We start from the raw sequence: 18,737 nt of genomic DNA, 5'->3' as shown, positions 1-18,737 counted from the left end.
ATGTGAAAACGTACGGATTCTGGATAGAGGGACAAAATGAAACCAAGGCGCCGCCATACTTTGTTCCTGAAGAGATATTACATCAAGCCTTACATAGCAGTATTTCGGATTTTCACACAACACCGCAATGTGGATACGTATCTCCCAATTGAGGTGGAAAGCGGTGGAAGGGAGATATATACAAGTGATGGCGTTAAAAATAGACTTCCACCAGACGCAATTCATGACACAGGGGTCGTTAGCTCGTTCATTATCTACTAACGAGACAGCAATCAAGCACTTAAGTAGGCAAGATGCCATGTGCCAGGGATGAAACGAACAAGCCAAGCAAGCACAGCGATATTCCGACCCCACCGTCTGTCGTATCTCGGGTATCAAGCTCTCTCGCCTTCTAACACAACCCATACGTCAATACCAAACATCCCTCTCCCGTATTACCACAACTCATCACCCCTACCCGCCCCCTCTTTTCACCTCAACGACCCCCACCTCCCTTCCTCCCAAAACCCTCTCAAACACGGCTCCATTCCCCTCCCCTCTCTTATCCAACACCGCAAACCAAACCCCCCTAAACCAACCTCCCCTAAATTCCTCTTCCTCGAGTACATCCAACCAGCACGCCGCCACGTCTTCAGGAGGGTTATGAAACGCCCCACACCCCATGGCGCCCAGGACCAACAACTCGTGTCCCTCCCGCGCCGCGATCCGCAACACCATGCGCATCTTCTTCTTGGTCAGGCTGCGGTCGGCGTTGTACTTGAAGCCTGTTTTAGCGTCGTTGAGGGGCGGGGAGCGGAGGGCGGCCGCGCTGATTACGCTTACTACTGGTAGGCTCCTAGGAGTGGTAGGAGCGGTCGTAGAGGTGTTGGGAGTAGTCGCAGCGGTTGAGGAGGGAATGGTAATGACTGAGGTAGTGGAAGATGGGCCCGATCCCAGAAAAAGTTCATGTCCCTCTCGCATAGACGACCGAATAATAACCACATCGGGAGTGTAGATAGCCGTCAGAGGGCTCCAAGGGTAGTACTCCTTATGCAGCGACAGGTATAGCGAGCTCCGATAACAAAGGGCCTCCTCCTGCGCCACGGAGCCATTGAGCCAGCCTCCACCGGGTTTCTTGTCCGAGGCTAGGTTCAGGACTGCGACGCGAGTGTTCCTCCTCTCGTTTTCGGGGATGGCCATGTCCCCTTCCTGCGGTGCCACAACAGAGGCGGGCATGGCAATAGCAGCGTCAAAGGTATCCTGGTTGACCACCACGACCCGAGTGCCGTAGATATTTGACTTGCCGGGGACTGTAAACTTGGGGCATTGCGAAGGGTCGAGCGGTGGGAGCTCGTCCAGGCTCAGGTTTTCCGAGGACGAGGCGTCCAGATGGGGGAGTTGTTGCAGGATTCCGGGCAGTGCCGCCTTGGTTTCTTTGGCGATTTCTGCGAGGGCTGCGCGGCGCTCACGGACGGCCTTTGGAATTGGCATTTTGCCCTGCATGGCTTTCCAAGCAGAGGGATTTGAGGATTTGGGGATCAAAAGGTCATGCCACTGCGTATGTCAATGGGGTAGAAGGAGATACCTCAGGTCATGCAAGGGATTAGGCAACGGACGAGTTGGTGGCCCAAGAGAATAGCATCCTGTTCCATAGCATTCGCCAGCCTGCATACATAACGCAAACCTTGAAGCTTCAGGTTTTCACGTCTGAATGCTTTCCAATTCTGGTAGTTGTTGTTTTCAGAAATCGAATCCTGCGTGACTTGATGAGCAATTGTTGTTTGTGTGCGACTACGTGCTTGATGCGGCTGAACAAACCTAATTGTCCCCTTCAGGCTTTTCATCGGCGTTTGGAAACCAGACACGACCGAAAACGAAAAATGCTATGTTCATTCACAGAAACAAAGCAATTCGTCTGCTAGAATGAGTGTATCAATGTGACTAGTTATTCATAGCTTGCCCAGGCGATTACTATTTGGGCTGTTGTTGGTGGGTGGCCTTGCGCCTTGATCCCCCGCATTGACAAGTCTATAACATGTTCAAATTTGAGCTGGCCGGACCAATGGAATAAGCATCCCAACCATGTAGACAACACATCACAGATGAATATTGACAGCAGCATAATTTTAGAACTACTATATTGCAGTCCAGACTATCTATGGCCCCCCCTTTTGGCCGGCCGATACAGCGTGTAAATTAGGCTCTCTCCCTCCGTATCTCCCTCACGAGCGCACACACGCTGAATATGGTGGGGCCATTTCCCCTTTCCCTTTTCCCATGTCTAAACTACTCGCAATCATTGTCTCAACAAATCAAAGGAATGGTATCACGTATCCTCCAATCCATCCCATTTGACAAGCAGGATTATTCCACCTTTCTCGAAAAATAAATCCATCGCATGTGCAGCCGGGGGACGAGACTGCGGGGTTGTGATTTTTTGTAATGTACAGAAGAGAGTGTAAGAAGGTATAGTAGTAACACAACGGGGGGTTTCAAGAATAAACTAGGCATGTAGACATTAGGGAAGGTGGTTTTGTGGTCATAATTCGTGAGATGTGGAGTTGCTGTGAAAGGACTCAGGTTGGCCTCTCCTGCCTCACCCTTTTTCAACACAATTTCTAAGCCTTCGCCCACTTGGCTCTGCTCTTTTCTTCGACCCAGTGGCATATGCCTGCTGGCATCGGTGGGTATCTTTGGTGTGTGGATCGAGATCGAGGCCGATTTCGAAAAATATGTTGGTGTGTAGATGCGTCGAAGATGACTGCAATGCATTCTCCGTGCTATCCAAACGCGGCATTATGGCAGATGAGAAAAACTGACACGGCGCCATCATACATGCGGTACGCCAGGCCTGCCTTTGGTGAGAGAATCAAGGAGCTCATGCGGTGGTATCCGTTGCATACCACTACCACGGTCGTACATGGACGTCGGCGCGGGTACATACCCTTCGCGCTTCTTCCTGTACCGATCCAAAGCAAGCCCAGCGACTACGATGAGCAGCATCAAGCCTAGTGAGACGGCAAGTGCGATAAGGACGACGAAACCAAGAGCCAGGTGCCCATCTGCGTGATGTGATTAGCAAAGAACAAGCAATGGAGGAATTGTGTGAAAGCTTACCTGACGAGGTAAAGAAATTCTGTTTCTGCACGAATATCTTTGCAATCGATCCGACAGTATTACCCGCGTTACCAGTGAGAGCGTATGGCTGGATCACTGTCCCGTTGAACGTAGCACTTGATGCAGTTCCGAAGCCAGGAATGGCTAAGGAGCCAGTAATCATGAGAACTTGATTGGCATCCACCAGGTCGGATGAGTCGTGTGAAGACGATAGACTGAAGACTTGCAAACTGCTGATGGTGGTACCTTCGTCGAAAGTGGGTTCGAGAGACTTCCATGACACCCCATCGTACTTCATAAGGTACACGGAGCCGTTGGTGGCGGTACCCGAGGCCCAGACTTGAGTCCCGTCACTATTGGCTGCCGTAAGCGCATCAACGGGTCCCGGGAGGGACGAGGCAGACGGAAAACCGCTCCAAGTCGATTTGGAGGCATCATACGATGCAAGAAACGCGTTCGAGTTGTTGAGAGTTAGGTTTCCGCCGACCACAAGTGTTGTGTCGCTGGACCAGATCATACCATTCACGTCTCCTTCGAGTCCAAAGCCGGGGCGGTTCCACTGAGCGTTGGACGTTGAAAAAGTGCAGACACCAGGACATTCCAGAGAGCCGGCATAGGCAAAGGAGCCGCCAACATAGACGTCACCAGTGTTCGGTCGGACATTAATCGAAGAGACAACACCCTTCGCACCGGTCAAAGAAGGAGGTTGGGTGTTAAATTTCCTATCGACGAGGTTGTACGAGACAAAGCCCCTCACGTCCAAGTCGGATATAGTGCCGTTGATGTCACCGCCGGCGAATAGGTTGTTGCCTTGGACTGCGAGAGCCAAGAAGACGGATTCGTCAGAAATCCCAGCAGGCAAGCCTGTGGTGGTCTCGTCATTCCCATCGATGAGAATGACGTTGCTAATGCTCGAGCCATTGGTGGTGCTTGCAGTGAAGTGACCAGCAAGAATGGTCAGGTTGTGGTCTCCAGACTCGTAGAAGGCACCCGTCACAACACCTGAGAGAGTGCTGTGGCGATTGGCTAAGGAGGCACGCTTGGCGATGCTAGCTCCGTTCGTGGCATTGGAGGTGGAGGTAATGTCGATGGGGAAAGTTCCAATGCTACCACTCAAAGTGGCAGCGCTATCTGCTTTGAGCGTCTGGGCAGAGATTGAACCGGCATACAGGGAGCTCCCGTCTGAGAGATTGAGCAGAGCAGTAGTCAATAGGCCATCGATAGAAGGCAAATTGCCGTCCAAATTCTGAAGCCAGTTATTTTGGGACGTGACCCAAACAGCAAAGCCGTCTACTGCAACAGCATCATTACTGCCAAACGCCAAAAGTGTCCTAAAGCCTCCCGTCAAAGTTATGACGTCCTCGGGCGTGTCGCTGCTGATGTTCAATGCCATGGGCACTATGCTTTCAACGGGTGCGTCCACGCCGGCCCCTAGTGGTGACCACACATTGCTCGACTTGTCGTAAGCAGCAATATAGTTCAGACCCGAAGCGGATCCATCCTGTGTGCTGTTGAAATTCCCAGCCGCGTACAGCTTGTCCTTGAGAACACATAAGGAGTTGATGCTGCCATTAAGACCACCATCCAGAGCTACCGTCGAGTTGTCGCGGCTGTCGATGGCTACAATGTTTTTGACACTGCTGGACGAAAAGTTCCCGCCAATGTAAGTGATATCTCCGGACGTGACAAGAGACCTGACGGCGGATTTCGCCGAGAAACTAGATGCGAGCTTGTCGAATGCCGATGTCTTGAAATCAGCCGTATCAATAGTTGTCTTGGCAGGATCGTATTCGTACAGTCCGTTCAGGCCGCCGGTCGAGGTAGTAAGTACGAACTGGACCCTCTGAGCCACTACTGTCACGTTGGATAGAGGGCTTGCCATGGGCGTAAGGGTGACGCTGGGGCGGAACGAATCCGAACTCGCATCCACAAACTCTGCCATGCCCAGAGAATCGTACTTGTCGAAGTTATTCGTCTGATAGAATTGCGTGAAGCCGGGTTGCCCATCAGCAGTCAAGGTATAGGTGACATTTACTTGACCTCGGCTTGAGCAAGTGCCATCCTGTATGCAACCGGGAGTATAGATAGTAATGGTGTAATTGCCAGATTCTTTGATGTCCGGGAAAAAGACCACAGAGGCTGACTCAGAGGTTGGATTGTCCAACTGGGCTGTTAAGTAATCTGAGCTGCTCTTCCCGGACGAGGTAGTCGCCCAGGGACCTGTGGCAGTGGCAGTGGACGGAAAAGAGACGTTAGTAGCGCAACTCGGTTCGTTGAAATCGTTGATGGCGTAAGCAAAGACGTCGTCCTCAAAAAGCTCGATCCCATTCAGACCCCCTCCATTGCCGTACCAGGCAGATACATCGATCCTGAAAGCATTCATGCCGACTTTGTTCACAAAATGAAAGTCCTGGAACTCGACCGTGGTGTTATCACTGAGCGGACACTCGCTTGTGCATGAACGATTTTGATTCGTGGCGGGATCGGTGTAGGTGAAGTTCATAATTCCGTTGATGGGCAGCGCGGTGAACCTCCACGTCTTGGTGCCCCGGCCGTCTTGGTGTGTATTCCACAGGCGAAGTTTGGTAGGCTCAAATCCGAATCTGAAGCTGGCTCGCCACGTGCCCGCAGTGTTGTCCTCCAATAACCACGTGGTTCCAGATCCATCGACGCCACTAGTCTGACAGATGATGTTCTTCGGATCACTGAAACCTGATGTGGACGTTCCCTGGTCTGCCTCAATTGTTGCCGCAGATAGGTTGATGACCTGCCCGTCAGGTTCACTCGGGGTGCTGGTGTTTCCAAGACCGCTGAAGCCGCCCCCAAATATGATATGGCCGGTCGAGGCCTTTGCTATCGTCTCGACGGGTCCGTTAAAGCCCGCAAATGGCAAACTGGCCCAGTTGCCACCTGAGGTCCAGGTAATCGCATTGTGCGAATTCGCGGCTGTAAAACTTCCTCCAACGTACACCATGCCGGCATCGTTATCGCAAAGCAAGCTGTTGACCTGACCAGTGAGTCCTACCAGTGAAGTTATCTTTGACGTGCCAACATCGAACGAGGCTATACCAGGGGATTTCTGTCCTCCTAGACTGGTGAAATTACCACCAAGAATTACTGCATCCCCAAATACACACATGCTCTGGATGGACGCGTCCGTATCCAAGACACTGAGGAACATGCCGTTGGGCAACCGCGTCATGAGCGATTCCGAGCCATTGGTGATGAATGGTGCTTCGGTCTGTCCCTCGAATTCGTACATGGATATTCCAGTGAAATCTCCTGCAATCCCTACCCTCCCCAACTGACTCAGATCGAGTTCCGGACTGGACACGGAGGTCACCGTGATGGCGCGCGAAATTGACACGAAGGAAGTGAGCGTGAGTAGACACGATGTCGAGCTTTGGATGTAGTTGCGCATTGCAGGCCGCCGCCTGAAAGGTATCCGCATAACTGTGATGGCAAGGGACCGAGGCAGCAGATGGTTGAGTTTGCCCCAGTCGGGGGATGATGCCAGAAATCCGAACCTAGGTTGGCTACAGTTACCGGCTTCTGGAATTCATGAGCGACGGCTGTGTTGCGTCTAAAAGTAGACAAATGCCAGGAGGATTGTTGAAGGATTCGTGACCATGGAGGTCAAATGGCAATTGGAATGGGCAACCGTATGAGGGTGTTGGTCAGGACAGAAATTGACGTCGTTTGCACTCGAATGAGTGCCCGAAATGAAAGGAATGATTGTACGGTATCGGCGCCGGTGAACGAGGATTACTGGTAGGCTTGGTATTAGAAATCCTGAGACGACCAGACGATTCTTTGAGGTGCAGATGTGTTTTTTGTTGTTCGTACCTGCAGAATAGATAAAGTTGGATCCGTCTGGTGTCAACAGTTGAAGTTCGCTCTGGATTGGAAGCTAGAGCAGGACGGGGAGATGAGGTCCGTGGGGCCCGTTGTCAATGTGGAGATGAGCCTTGGCCGGTCTAATCCGGACACGTTCAACCGACTGGACAGCGACGAACGAATGGATGCAACCCCCAATTTTATGCGTATGTCCACTGGGTTAGGCAGTGCTAGCTCGCAGGCTCTGCGCTGGCTGGGTAGAGGTGTCTCTTCTTCTTGCTGCTGCTCGCATGTGCGACCGTGATTGGCAGCGTTCCTGCTTTCTGAGATTGATTGACCTTTGCAATACTTCGACGACGTCGAGATGGCCGAAGGCTACGCCTAGTTGGGCAAATTAGTGACTGGGTCGGTGCGCGTGAAGCCGAGATTGAAATTATGGATGACAAAGTCGTCCCACCCGTCCTTTGGTGTCACATCAAGGCGGTGCGCAAGGGAAAATGAAATGAAGTATTGTCCAGTGCTACGAGGCTCTCGCGACCTATTGCACTCTGGAGGCGGTAACAAAATATTTCAGGAAATCATCCGTCACTCACCTGTATCAAAGTGCGACAATATGGTATCACGTTGTGCAGACCGTGCACAATTTTGAATCTGCAACTCTATTGATAAATCGGCAGGTTGGTTCCTCTGGTTTGACGCCCGGCAATGGTTGCTTATGCAGCGACTCTGTTCTGGTGTTTGAAGTATGGTTTGGAAACGAATGTGGAGGGCAATAGATTTCCCCTGAAGTTGTGACGAGTATTGATCAACCTGGCGCGATTCTTGGTTTGCAAGATCTCTCGTTCGTTTGAGATGGTTGGTGGTCTCAGATCAGGGGCACGGAAGGCCGAGACTGGTCGGGCTGCCGGAAAAGAGTGACTGGAAGATGGTAAAAGAAAAAAAATGATGCCACAAGGCGATCAGACGACAAGTAGTGCGATAGATTCCTGACCACCTCTTGTTTGCTGTCTAGAAATTTTGGTAAAAGAGTGACGATATCCAGATTGGATATGATTTTACGCGTCGCAAACTACAAGAAAGAGAGCTTCTCGACAAGACCCCCCACGAGAAGCAAGAATTCGCGCACGATCCATGTGGCAGTTAAGGGGGTTTGGTTTGCCGAAGAGGTCCGCCTGCATGTCTAGGCTGTAACTGGCTCAGTGTCATCGTTGGAGCGGGTTGTACAACGGGCTAGGGGGACGCTACAGCAACAGGGGTCTCTAACTTGCAACGTCTAAACTCAACTGGTCTGTCTTGACTTGACCTCGGCTTGCATGATTCAATAAGTAATTCTCCAAGGAGCGGATTTTCATCGTCCTGATTTGATGGATTATCTTAGTTGCCTGGGCTTTATTGTAAACAAAGCTTAAGTTGTTTCTTTACCATCTTCTTACTCGATGCCCCTGTTCTAGATTCTCCAGTAATAGTTGGTTGGGCTTGGAATGATGATCCTTCATTCCTGTTATGACACAAGTTCAATATTCCGGTGACGGATTGCTATTCACAGCGAATGCGTCTGCACAAGGCTTTTCAACCGTTTTAAAGTATTCAATATGTCATCTCATCTACGTAGTCAAGGACTGACTGTCAAATGGTGAAATAGACGAGTACACCTTGCGTGACGTTGCCCTTGTAGCAACAGCTTGCATCATCTTTGTTGCAGCAGAATTGTATACAATGCACTTGATGTTTATGCTTAAGTACAAATCTTGAATATTCATTACTGCGTTAAGCTAACCTCCAGCTTTCCTCGTACGGGTCTACAGCGATTCAGCACAGTCAGCTGCGTTCTGCTGATCAATCATTCGTTCCACCATGCTCTTTTGTCAACCAGAACGTTTCTCGTCTCACATCACCATAGTATGCCGAACTGATCCTTGGCCGAGCTTTCAGCCTGACTGGCTGCCATAGTGAGGCCCTTACCATCTGCACTTTATACAATGACGGTTGCGTATGGTCTCTTACGGATGCCATTACGCCTCGGCATGTTTGCTGAACCCATGCGAATAAGATCGCGACCAGATTCATGTGGCCTAGGGACACCCGGAGGCGATCAGCTGGGCACGCCGCGCAAGACCGTCGTACATGAATAAGTGTGTACCTGGAGTGAAAATATCCCCCCACATCCCATTAAGGCTCAACTTTGTTCTGCGTTCCTTCCAGAGCGCTCATGCGCTTCTTGTAGTCGCGGGGACTCTCAAAGAATTGTGGTTTGCCTCCCCAGATGCCTCGCTTCTTTGTTTTCGCCTCCGCCTCCGCAGCCTTGTACTTTGCCTCCAGACCACCAAACTCGGCGCCGGTCTTTGCCTCGTATGTCGTGGCCAGACCCATCTTCAGCATCTCGAGTCCAACGTCCCGGCGGAGTAGGAAACGTCGGACGAAAACTGTGGCCACTATTCTGTCATATTGATCACGCTTGTAGATCTTAGCGCGCACTCGTCGGCCGAGAATATAACTAGATAGCCATGCGAGTGCATCCGTCGAGAAGGGCTGGGCGGGACGGCCGAAGTGAGCACATTCGGGTGCATCAATACCGGCGAGACGGATGGGAATCTAATTCGATATCGTCAGTCTGGCCCCTGCTGTCGATGGCGGGCAGGAAATACCGACCGTCTTGTTTCTTAGTTCCGTCTTCTTTTCTGGAACTTTTCGTAGCCAGCCCCAGCCAGTCAAGCGTCCGCCGGGAGTGTGAAACAAGTGGAAGTTGTCCCCATCGCCGACACTAGTGACTTTGCCGAATATGGTTCGCTCTCGAAAGAAAGCCGGTTGGATATGTATGGCACCCGGTATCCGGCGCAGATACGACCGGTATAGCTGTAAGGATACGATGACTGTCGTCGTCACCAATACAGTTGGTACCCAGTTGCGTGGGTCCTTGAAGTGCTGCCAGTCGGTACCATTGAGGTTGTTGGACCAAGAGACGGGACGCCGGTCAGGGTCGTCCCCCTTTGCCGGCCTGGAGCTGAATGGCCATGGCATTATCGATGCCGTTACGACTGCGAAGTCACGGCCTAGCAAAATTGCCGGATGAATGCTTTCGGCTCCGGGTGGGCGGTGAGATTTCACTTTGCCCAGGTAGTGCCGGCATCTCAGATTTTCGGATACGGTTTCATGCAGGTATACATGCCTGAGGCAGGGGTGAGGGGCTGAAACTGGAACTAGAGCTGGAGCTAAGACCTCTCGATTTTAGCAATTTTTGACGTCAGAATTGCGGCAGCATCCATTGAAATGTGAAGGAGAGTCGGCGCACTGTCGCAATTCCCTGATGCGATGCTGGGGTATTGCACCTGATTACGCTAAATCCGTGGTCCAGAAATGCGGTCCTCGAGTCTGTTTAGTACTTTCTCTATAGACACTTACTTCACTTTCAAAATGGCTACTTGTATGCCAATAGTTGTGCTTTAGACTTCACCCCATGATGAGTAGCCGGGAAACTCAATTTTTGCACACTTCAACCCACCAAAAAAGCCCCGGTGAAAGAAGAAAGTATTCTCGTCCTTTGAAAGTTTCCTGGAATCCACCAGGCTTCCATGGTCACCGCTTTTCGACAAGCAATCTTGGGTCCATAATCACCTTTCTCCCCAACTTGATGCAAGTTCTTATTGGCACAACGCATTGTATGATTGGCCAGGTTGGTTATCGCCAGCTAGACGCAGTATCAAGATCAAGCTTCCCTGTCTCTCTCCCGCCCAACTTTTATGCCTCATTAATAACCTCTGTGATAAGTAACTAGCCTGCACTTTTATTCCCAGAAGTTGCCGTCCTCGAGAGTCAAGATGCCGGATCGTTGTGACATACGCATTCGAGTTGAGGAACCTTCCGAGGCAGAACGGCGACCTCTGATCGTACAGTCCCACTACAGCCATATCATGGACGGCGAGCCATTTTTCGGCTGCCCCAATCCGCACGCCCATCTGCCCGTTTATACGACTATACACCGGATACGTAGAGATGTCATCTCTATCGTTGAAGACTTCCTGACGTTTGAGCAGCTGAGGGATCTACGACTTAATATTGCCGTTGTCCGTCCGCTGGTGGACAAGCTTTATGAGCAGGATGACATTTCTATTGGTACGCTCGCCTGCATTGGCGACTCCACGCACTTACATGCTAGCATCAACTGTCCTCGGACTAAAACTGAGTGACGACCACAGCTTTGATTGACACTATTGCTAACACAACCCTAGTCTACTGCTTGCTTGTCAACCGTGCTCATTTCCTCCACGAGCAGGCACATTTAAATAACCGCCAGAATGTTCATTTCACACGCGCTACGCTTTGCGAAGTTGTCGCGACTCGCATCTTAAGACGCTTCGCTGAGGATAACCCTGGTCCGCAGGGTGTACTGCTACTCGCAAATATACTCGTTGCCGGCTTCGAACCCTTTCAGAATGCCCCAGAGGAAGTCCGTCGGGAAGCTGCACTATCGTCGACATTCGACTACCACAGGAATGTACCCGCTTTGGAAGTTGCCATCATTAGCGAGAGCAAGTATCTCTTGAGTTCCACGCACTGTCAGAAAGTGTGAGTTGCACCGCACTCCTCCGGTGGTCTTGTGATCATTGACATTCCTAATAGGATTGATGCAATCTACAATGGCCAAATCGTCTATACTCCTTCAAGTTTCTTGGATCTCATCCCGGACCGTTATAAACAGAAGCCCATCGCGCTGTATGAGCCCAGGGGCGCGCCTCTTCTCAACCAGTATCGGTTGATTGTACCCCGTACAAGAAACTTACTTGAGGTTATTCAATTCGTCATTCTGCTAACACTTTACTTGATGTTCATGACCGATCGTGATCCGGCACGTATAAGTATACGGGAAGCTGCGTTTGCTGTATATGCCTTCGGATGGGTTCTGGATCAGTTTGCCACTATACTCGAACATGGATGGTGAGCTTACTGGTTACTTGGATCTCATCACTTGCTGACAATGCTGCACAGGGACGTCTACACCCAGAACCTGTGGTCCTTCTTGGACGTCATGTTTGCTCTTGTATACTGGGGATACTTGATCCCGAGAGTCTACGGATGGAAGATTGGTGACGTTGGACCCGGCCAGCAGGCCTTGAACATTTTGGCTATGGGGGCCCCGGTCCTCGTTCCTCGCCTCGCATTTAACTTGCTGTCCGACAACCTCGTTTTTCTTTCTCTTCGTTCAATGGTGGCAGACTTCACATTGCTCACGTTCCTTGCAGCGTGGTGCTTTTGTGGATTTTTGCTATCCATGGTATGGCTGGCCGAAGGGCGTCATGACTTCCTGTGAGTCATACAATTGTGTTACATGCACACGCCATGAATCTTGACTAATATGAGACCAGAACCATTAGTAAATGGATGCTGTGGATTTGGTTTGGTCTCGACGGCACGGGTGTAGACCAATCAGTAAGTACGGAAAACTCCATTTGACGACACTGGTGCTGATACAACTTTCAAGCCTGATTTTCACTGGCTTCTTGGGCCAACGCTGATGATCATGTTTGCGTTCCTCGGAAACACCCTATTCCTGACGATCCTGGTATCGATGTTGTCAAACACGTTCAGCACGATTGTGTCCGACGCAACAGCAGAGATCCAGTTCCGCCGCGCGGTCCTGACACTCGAGGGAGTGAAGAGCGATGCAATATTCGCCTATCAGCCTCCGTTCAATATTCTCGCCATCTTTGTACTACTCCCTATGAAGTTTTTCGTCAGCGCTCGCTGGTTCCACAAAATCCATGTTGCGTCAGTTCGCGCCATCAACCTGCCCGTCTTGCTCATCATTGCCATCGCAGAGCGGCGTCTGCTTCGGCCCAGCTCGACTCGGTTGCCAAGTCGCACCCGGGGCTGGTTCTGGGAGAAATGGAGGATCACCACACACAGCGATATGCAAACCGTGTTCGAGATTACACCGCCGGATTCAGTGGAGGACGACATTGCCGTCGATGACGAGCTCACGCACCACATGATCAGAAAACAGTTTGTGCGCCAACCCAGTACACCACATGTACCTCGCGTGAGGCCGACCATCCGTCAAGAGCCCAGCAGCGATGAGGACGGTGGCAACAGTAAGCAGCTGGATAACGGTAACCACAAGAAGCGAGTAGAGAACCCAGAGATCAAGCGTCCTGCAAGGCGGGACTCGATGGCGCCGTACGCAGAATTGACGGAACAAGTCCGCAGTATCCTGAATGAGTCGTCAGAATTTGGAGAACTAAGCAGCCGGCTGGATTCGCTGGAGCAGACAACGGGGAGGATCGAGGAGATGTTGCAGAAACTCACTGGGGCTGAAGATGATGAAGGAGCTTTGGAAGATGAGGAGATGAGGGCGGGTGATGTGGATTTGAGTGGGACGATAGGGGAATTGGATAGAACTGAGATAGCCGAGTAGAGGGTTTTGGTTGTCTGGAGTTGAGCACGATATGTATGGGAGACTAGAATGGACAAAGTACAAGTATAGAGATTTGATACCACACAGGTTCTGGATAGGGATCCTGATGTTTGAGTACATAGAATTTGTGTGTGAAGGTCTTTTATACAGACATTCCCTTACGCAGCCATCATCAATAGACTGCTTGGCACAAGTCGGTATCGGCCATCAATGGAGATTTTTACCACAATCTATATAGTGACTTTGGCTTGAGTCCAGTTTGTGGCTGGGACGGATGGTTTTAAGTATGTCAACATCATGTACAGTTTGTATTATTCCCCTTCCTTAGTGCTCCTCTATCGCGCCTTCCCAAACAAGTTGAAGATGTGATCTTCTGCTCTTTCCCACGTTGATCAGTGACTTCTTGCCTTCCCCTTCACGCACGTGGAGGTTGGAATGCCATGCTTTAAGTCATCCATACACCAGCCACTCCATCTTTGCTCACTATGCAGTCTCCATATGCAAAGCTTTGCCAGTAATTCTTATGGTTCGGTGTCTATCCTATCGATTGTAATCGACCCAGGTCTCTACAGGGTCCATTTTCTTCGTCAGCGACTGTGACTCCTCCGGCCACCGGCGCCAACAAAGCCTTAATATTCGGTCACCCATGGGTGATTCACTGTCTACCATGCAGTCTGAGTTCGCCTGCTCAGTCCTAGGCGCAGTTTGCATCTGTGGCAAGCCATCTACGGCCTGGCCATCACCTTCTTCACCTTTCTCATCGGGCGCCACTTGTCCCTTCACAGATCCCGCAGCAGCTACAACAATGTTATTCTTCCCAGCGTGACACTACCGATAGCCCAATCTAAATAATGAACACCCAACAACCCACCACCCAAAAATAACTTCATTTGTTCCTCTTATCTTCTCAATCTACTTGCACTTGACAAACGCGAGACAAGAAAAGCAAAATGTGCCTAACAACCCACCACCGCTCTCGCAACTGCGGCCATCACTGGCTGCAGATCGCACGCCCCTGCTACCCCGAAATGGGCTTCAACACCTGTGACACATTCGGCAACGGCGTTGCACGGGAACCATCGGACGAGTTTGTTTGGGAGGGCATGTGTCCGGCATGCGCACACCCGGGGATGTACGACAAGAACTACGTCCGGATGATCATCGATATTAAGAATAAGTGGCGATGGGGCCTGGGACCTTGTAAGGATGATCCAGGGGTGGAGTGTGTGGTAATGTGAAGGGAGGAGCAAACATACTGGATGGTAACTTGGTATTTGGTGTGAGATAGGAGGGTGACGGACTCGGGTTTGGAGCAGCTTGGAGGAAGTATATATATATATCCTACCTTCTTCTGTTGTTGAATGCAGCGGCTACCTGTGGGGGAAGATCTGAAAGTTCTGCGACGCTTCTCTTCAGGTGGCCGAAGGGTGGTTTGAGGAACGGTAATTAGAAAGAAGACGTAGGGCTTCTGATAATGTGTGTTGGACATGGAGAAGTAGGCGTACCGACCAGGGGTTGGGGACATCAACGCCACAGGCTTTGGGAAATGATAAGATATTTTCAACCGCGGGTTGGTCGTCGTCAAGCATGCTGGCATACACTCTGCTTTTGCGCGGTACAGAGTCGTTGCTAGTCTTGCCGGAATCAAACTCATTCCTGACCCTTGAAGGTCATGCTGCTCAATCACGTGCCCCAAACTCCATTTCAATGGATTGCAATCGGGCCTGAAATTTGAATGCATCATCAACCTGTTCACCATCATCAACCGACCAGGTTTAGCATCTCCCAAACGTCCTGATGCTCCCCACACCAGACACCTCCCACGTCTCGTACGAGCGAATATACGAGCCAGCAGAAGATTCATTTCTCCTCTTGGATACTCTCTCCACCCCCCGCGAAACGGCCTTTCTAACCTCCCGTTTCCGCAATGAGCCCCTGCCATTGGTCCTCGAAATCGGCCCCGGCTCTGGCGTGGTCATCGCCTTCGCCAACGCCCATGCGCAACTCCTCTTTGGCACCCGAGAAATCCTCACGGCCGCCATCGACGTGAACAGCTACGCCTGCGCGGCAACAAACACCACCGTCGGCAAAGCTGCATCCGAACACGCCAGCACCCACGGCACGTACCTGGGCACGGCACAGGGGGATCTTGTTGCGCCGCTAAGGGATGGAGCGGTCGACGTGCTGATCTTCAACCCGCCGTATGTGCCGACGCCGGAGCTGCCGCGGTGGCCCACTGCTACGGATATGGTGACTTCGGTGGCGAACCCGAGTTTTCAGGATGATTCATACCTGTTGTCGCTATCGTATGCGGGAGGGGTGGATGGGATGGAGATCACGGATCGGTTGATTGAGAGTCTGCCCCGGGTTCTTTCACCGAAGGGGTGCGCGTACGTGCTGCTCTGCGCGCAGAATAAACCTGAGGAGGTGAAGCACCGCATTCGCGGCTTTGGGGATCAGTGGAGGGTCGATATGGTGGGGTCGAGTGGAAAGCAGGCTGGCTGGGAGAAGTTGCAGATCATTAGAGTCTGGAGGGAGTAGGAGGCAGGCAGTCAAGTAGACAGGTTTCTTGTTGTTTGTCTAATCCATCGACCTTGTACTTTTCGTCAACGAGCTATCCATTTCGCCCGATATGAACGTGGGATCTTGGTGTAGAGAAGCCATACCAGCTGCCTGTGGTTTCCAGCGTTTTGAGGTCTTCTCGTGCCCTTCAACGCCGTCGAAGTCACCCTTGCCGGGGAGGTGCAGCAACGACCTGCATTTACTTACATGATATGCAGAGAGAGCCGGTTCATTATATTGCTTCCCCATGTTCATTCGACGTATGAACACACATTGTCCTCTCTTATCTCCCAGGTTTTCTTCCTCAAGCCACTCATCCCCCCTCATTCAAGTACTCATCTCTCACGGCCTGCCTCGTCCGAACCCACGTCCACCACCTCCGCGGCCGCCGCCTCCACCCCTACCCCGACCACGTCCTCTAGGCCCACCGCCTCTACCGCCAGCCTTGTCGGCCACCTCCTTGCGAGCCTTGTTCTTGGGCTTGACCGAGTCGTCGATGAGCAGCGTGTCGAGCGGCAGAGAGTCTGGCAGGACAAAGTAGCGAATCGTGGAGCCGCGGATGTTCATCGTGTCGAGTGAGAGGGGGTCCTGGCTGCGAACCGTCATCTTGACCGTGCGCAGCGCCGTGTTCATCTGAGGTGAGACTGATGTGATGGTGCCGTGGACGATGGTGCCTAGGAACCGACCGCACATCAACGACTGGTCTTGTGTACACTCAATGGAGATGGAATATGGGAAAGGTTTGCTTACCATTCTTCAGCTCAATGGTCACCGTCTCGTTGGCGCATTTCATCAGGAATCTGTCAGGTGAAGAACGATCAGCTCGCGGGGCCTTAATTCGGGAAAGCAGTAGAGTTTAGCACAGATTGTGCGCCGCGCTGGGGATGAAGAGGACAAGCTTACCGGACGAGCTTCATCTTGACGGATTTGGCAAACGCCGACTGTAGGAATACGTTTCTCGGTGTGTTTATGTTGCGCGTATTTGGCTTGACAGGTCGCGCGAATCGAGATGCGAGAGCTCCTGAACTGAAATATTTCGAGAGATACCTTCTTTGGACGAGGCAGCGGTCGGCCGTCGTCCCAAGCTCAGCGATTGGGTCAGCCACACCGACCACCGCCACAGCGCAGTACCAGCCATAATTTGACTTCAAGTGGTTTGATTTGGGGTCTCCAAAGTAGACTTTGATGCTGTGTAACGATTGGACTATCAACCCAGAAGAGTATAACGGAATGCTGTTGTCACGCATGAATTCATGAACAGCCTACTTCCTTCGAACCAAGGTAGTAGTAATTTGAAAGATCTATTTCCTGGTGGAATACATATTTGAGCGCGACATGTTGGACTATCAAGAGATCTTGACCAAGGTACCTACCACTTTCATGTAAGTTTTCTCCCGTAATTCTGGCCAACCCCTGGAACAGTATCACAATCACAATATCCTTGATGAAGGTAAAGTCAAGTTTGACGGTGAGTTGAATGCTGTCCTGTCCGTTTTGTCTTTGTCGGGTTTGTGCTAAGAGCATGCGTGGCAAGAGAACCGGTGGACTTCGAGCTTTCAACATGCTCTCCACCAAAAGCGAACGATTCATAAAACACAGTCTTTGCAACGATGATCCTGCTTCAGTCTCGATGCTGAAATGGTGGTCGATTGCGGCTAGATCGCTGGAAGCCCAAGCATCGGAGGTATTAAAATATCAATAACCGCAAAACCACAAACATTCGTATCTCATCCTAACTCGTCTACAACCTGTGATATCCCTGCGAGTATCACTTGTCCTTCTCATTTTCGTTCTCCGAGACTTTTTCCCATTCATCCTCCGTGCTCACGCCGGACTTGGTCCCAGGCGACGCCTCAGCCCTTAACTTCAACTCGCCCGCCGGCTCCACGACCTCGACCTCCTTGCTCGCCGTCACGGGCCGCACCAAGGGTTTCGCCTTGCCCTCCACGGTCTCTACCTCGGTCTCATCGCTGTCGTCCGCCGTTTGCCGGGCTATCGTGTCCGCCTTTGCCTTCTCTTCCTCCTCTCTGGCCTGTTCCTTCTTCAGCTCCACCGCGAACCAGTTGATCGCGAACCACAGACCACCGCACAGGGCCGAGAGGATGATAAAGTGGATGCTCGAGGTCGCGACAAGGAGGAGCAGGAGGACGAGCTGCAGACAGGCGAAGGTGGCGTTGGTCGCAATCAGGAGGGTCGGCGTGGTGCCGGGAGTAAAGATGGAGTTCCACAGTTCCTCGACAAAGGACGCCATGGCGAGTGATGATACTTTAAGGTCGCTGGAAATGTGATGCGACAACGATGGAATTTTTGCGACGGGATGCTATCTGGCTGTTGGGTACAGTCGGTAAGGTAAGCTTCTGGATTTTAGTGACCAACTGGGCGATGACGTTTGTTGCTTGGTTGGGTCAAGCTGAGCTGGAGGAGCGGGCTTGCTTAAGAACTCCCCAGAAAAGGCAGCAAGAAGCTGTCGCAGTGGTGACAAGAAGACAGCTAAACCTTGTGCAAGGGACAGCGAACCTCTTGGACTAACCTTATCTAAGGCCAGGTGTTGTTAGGCAATGATGGATTGGAAGGACAAAATTATTGCTGCCAATTTGCAACAGCAGCCGCGAGAATGATAAACAAGCGGGGCAGTTTATTTGGGAGGGGCGGAAGGAACCGTCAAAGAAAAGACCCTGAAATTGATGGACCCGAGCAAGATGCGAGTCGCCTTTGTGAGTACTTTTCTAGTACGACGTCGTTCCAGCGATGGCTTATTCCTTTTTTACACACGCACACAAAGGTAGGCCGAATCACGAATATGCATTGTTCAAAATAAACAAGACAGGATGTT

The 18,737-nt window shown here is 51.4% G+C and overlaps 8 protein-coding genes across 8 annotated transcripts; 3 read left to right on the top strand and 5 right to left on the bottom strand.

Annotated features, from left to right (window-relative positions):
• Positions 1-497: 497 nt before the first annotated feature.
• On the bottom strand, positions 498-1,969 carry BCR38DRAFT_465336 (uncharacterized protein; the record flags this gene model as incomplete). The annotated part of the gene is made up of 2 exons (XM_040862699.1): positions 1,798-1,969; positions 498-1,733 (listed from the first exon to the last, which is right to left on the bottom strand). A coding segment is annotated over exon 2 (984 nt), but the record flags the coding sequence as incomplete, so codon positions are not given.
• An 839-nt stretch (positions 1,970-2,808) lies between these two features.
• On the bottom strand, positions 2,809-6,547 carry BCR38DRAFT_457002 (cortical protein marker for cell polarity-domain-containing protein; the record flags this gene model as incomplete). Its single annotated transcript, XM_040861990.1, has 2 exons — positions 2,809-3,041; positions 3,097-6,547. The coding sequence occupies 2 exons, from the start codon at positions 6,545-6,547 to the stop codon at positions 2,809-2,811; spliced, it is 3,684 nt and encodes a 1,227-aa protein (XP_040717421.1).
• A 2,143-nt stretch (positions 6,548-8,690) lies between these two features.
• Positions 8,691-10,171, bottom strand: BCR38DRAFT_390176 (uncharacterized protein). The gene is made up of 2 exons (XM_040857553.1): positions 9,583-10,171; positions 8,691-9,525 (listed from the first exon to the last, which is right to left on the bottom strand). Exons 1-2 carry the CDS (start codon positions 9,949-9,951, stop codon positions 9,103-9,105), a joined length of 792 nt encoding a protein of 263 aa, XP_040717420.1. The 5' UTR covers positions 9,952-10,171; the 3' UTR covers positions 8,691-9,102.
• A 96-nt stretch (positions 10,172-10,267) lies between these two features.
• Positions 10,268-13,558, top strand: BCR38DRAFT_430298 (uncharacterized protein). Its single transcript, XM_040860029.1, has 6 exons — positions 10,268-11,043; positions 11,160-11,496; positions 11,551-11,865; positions 11,917-12,234; positions 12,294-12,357; positions 12,410-13,558. Exons 1-6 carry the CDS (start codon positions 10,749-10,751, stop codon positions 13,340-13,342), a joined length of 2,262 nt encoding a protein of 753 aa, XP_040717419.1. The 5' UTR covers positions 10,268-10,748; the 3' UTR covers positions 13,343-13,558.
• Positions 13,559-14,292: 734 nt separating this feature from the next.
• Positions 14,293-14,580, top strand: BCR38DRAFT_340131 (uncharacterized protein; the record flags this gene model as incomplete). The annotated part of the gene is made up of 1 exon (XM_040855754.1): positions 14,293-14,580. The coding sequence occupies one exon, from the start codon at positions 14,293-14,295 to the stop codon at positions 14,578-14,580; it is 288 nt and encodes a 95-aa protein (XP_040717418.1).
• Positions 14,581-15,139: 559 nt separating this feature from the next.
• On the top strand, positions 15,140-15,883 carry BCR38DRAFT_338644 (methyltransferase domain-containing protein; the record flags this gene model as incomplete). The annotated part of the gene is made up of 1 exon (XM_040855632.1): positions 15,140-15,883. One exon carries the CDS (start codon positions 15,140-15,142, stop codon positions 15,881-15,883), a length of 744 nt encoding a protein of 247 aa, XP_040717417.1.
• Positions 15,884-16,014: 131 nt separating this feature from the next.
• BCR38DRAFT_180568 (uncharacterized protein) lies at positions 16,015-16,952 on the bottom strand. The gene is made up of 3 exons (XM_040853932.1): positions 16,808-16,952; positions 16,655-16,704; positions 16,015-16,578 (listed from the first exon to the last, which is right to left on the bottom strand). Exons 1-3 carry the CDS (start codon positions 16,819-16,821, stop codon positions 16,247-16,249), a joined length of 396 nt encoding a protein of 131 aa, XP_040717416.1. The 5' UTR covers positions 16,822-16,952; the 3' UTR covers positions 16,015-16,246.
• A 631-nt stretch (positions 16,953-17,583) lies between these two features.
• On the bottom strand, positions 17,584-18,504 carry BCR38DRAFT_180539 (ER protein Pkr1-domain-containing protein). The gene is made up of 2 exons (XM_040853931.1): positions 18,435-18,504; positions 17,584-18,232 (listed from the first exon to the last, which is right to left on the bottom strand). The coding sequence occupies exon 2, from the start codon at positions 18,153-18,155 to the stop codon at positions 17,673-17,675; it is 483 nt and encodes a 160-aa protein (XP_040717415.1). The 5' UTR covers positions 18,156-18,232; positions 18,435-18,504; the 3' UTR covers positions 17,584-17,672.
• Positions 18,505-18,737: the final 233 nt, after the last annotated feature.

The sequence above is a fragment of the Pseudomassariella vexata genome (genome assembly GCF_002105095.1).
Source record: "Pseudomassariella vexata strain CBS 129021 chromosome Unknown BCR38scaffold_5, whole genome shotgun sequence".
Classification (NCBI taxonomy): Eukaryota; Fungi; Ascomycota; class Sordariomycetes; order Amphisphaeriales; family Pseudomassariaceae; genus Pseudomassariella; species Pseudomassariella vexata.
This window is presented reverse-complemented; position numbering and strand designations above follow the sequence as displayed.

What these genes read in the sequence shown, in the direction of transcription:
- BCR38DRAFT_390176 (XM_040857553.1), bottom strand. Translation starts at nt 9,951, where the DNA reads ATGCCATGGCCATTCAGCTCCAGGCCGGCAAAGGGGGACGACCCTGAC. An exon ending in CGGAACTAAGAAACAAGACG is followed by an intron (nt 9,526 to 9,582) that starts GTCGGTATTTCC and finishes ATATCGAATTAG; the next exon opens with ATTCCCATCCGTCTCGCCGG.
- BCR38DRAFT_430298 (XM_040860029.1), top strand. Translation starts at nt 10,749, where the DNA reads ATGCCGGATCGTTGTGACATACGCATTCGAGTTGAGGAACCTTCCGAG. An exon ending in ACTATACTCGAACATGGATG is followed by an intron (nt 11,866 to 11,916) that starts GTGAGCTTACTG and finishes AATGCTGCACAG; the next exon opens with GGACGTCTACACCCAGAACC. An exon ending in GAAGGGCGTCATGACTTCCT is followed by an intron (nt 12,235 to 12,293) that starts GTGAGTCATACA and finishes ATATGAGACCAG; the next exon opens with AACCATTAGTAAATGGATGC.
- BCR38DRAFT_180568 (XM_040853932.1), bottom strand. An exon ending in GACCATTGAGCTGAAGAATG is followed by an intron (nt 16,579 to 16,654) that starts GTAAGCAAACCT and finishes GTCGGTTCCTAG; the next exon opens with GCACCATCGTCCACGGCACC.
- BCR38DRAFT_180539 (XM_040853931.1), bottom strand. Translation starts at nt 18,155, where the DNA reads ATGGCGTCCTTTGTCGAGGAACTGTGGAACTCCATCTTTACTCCCGGC.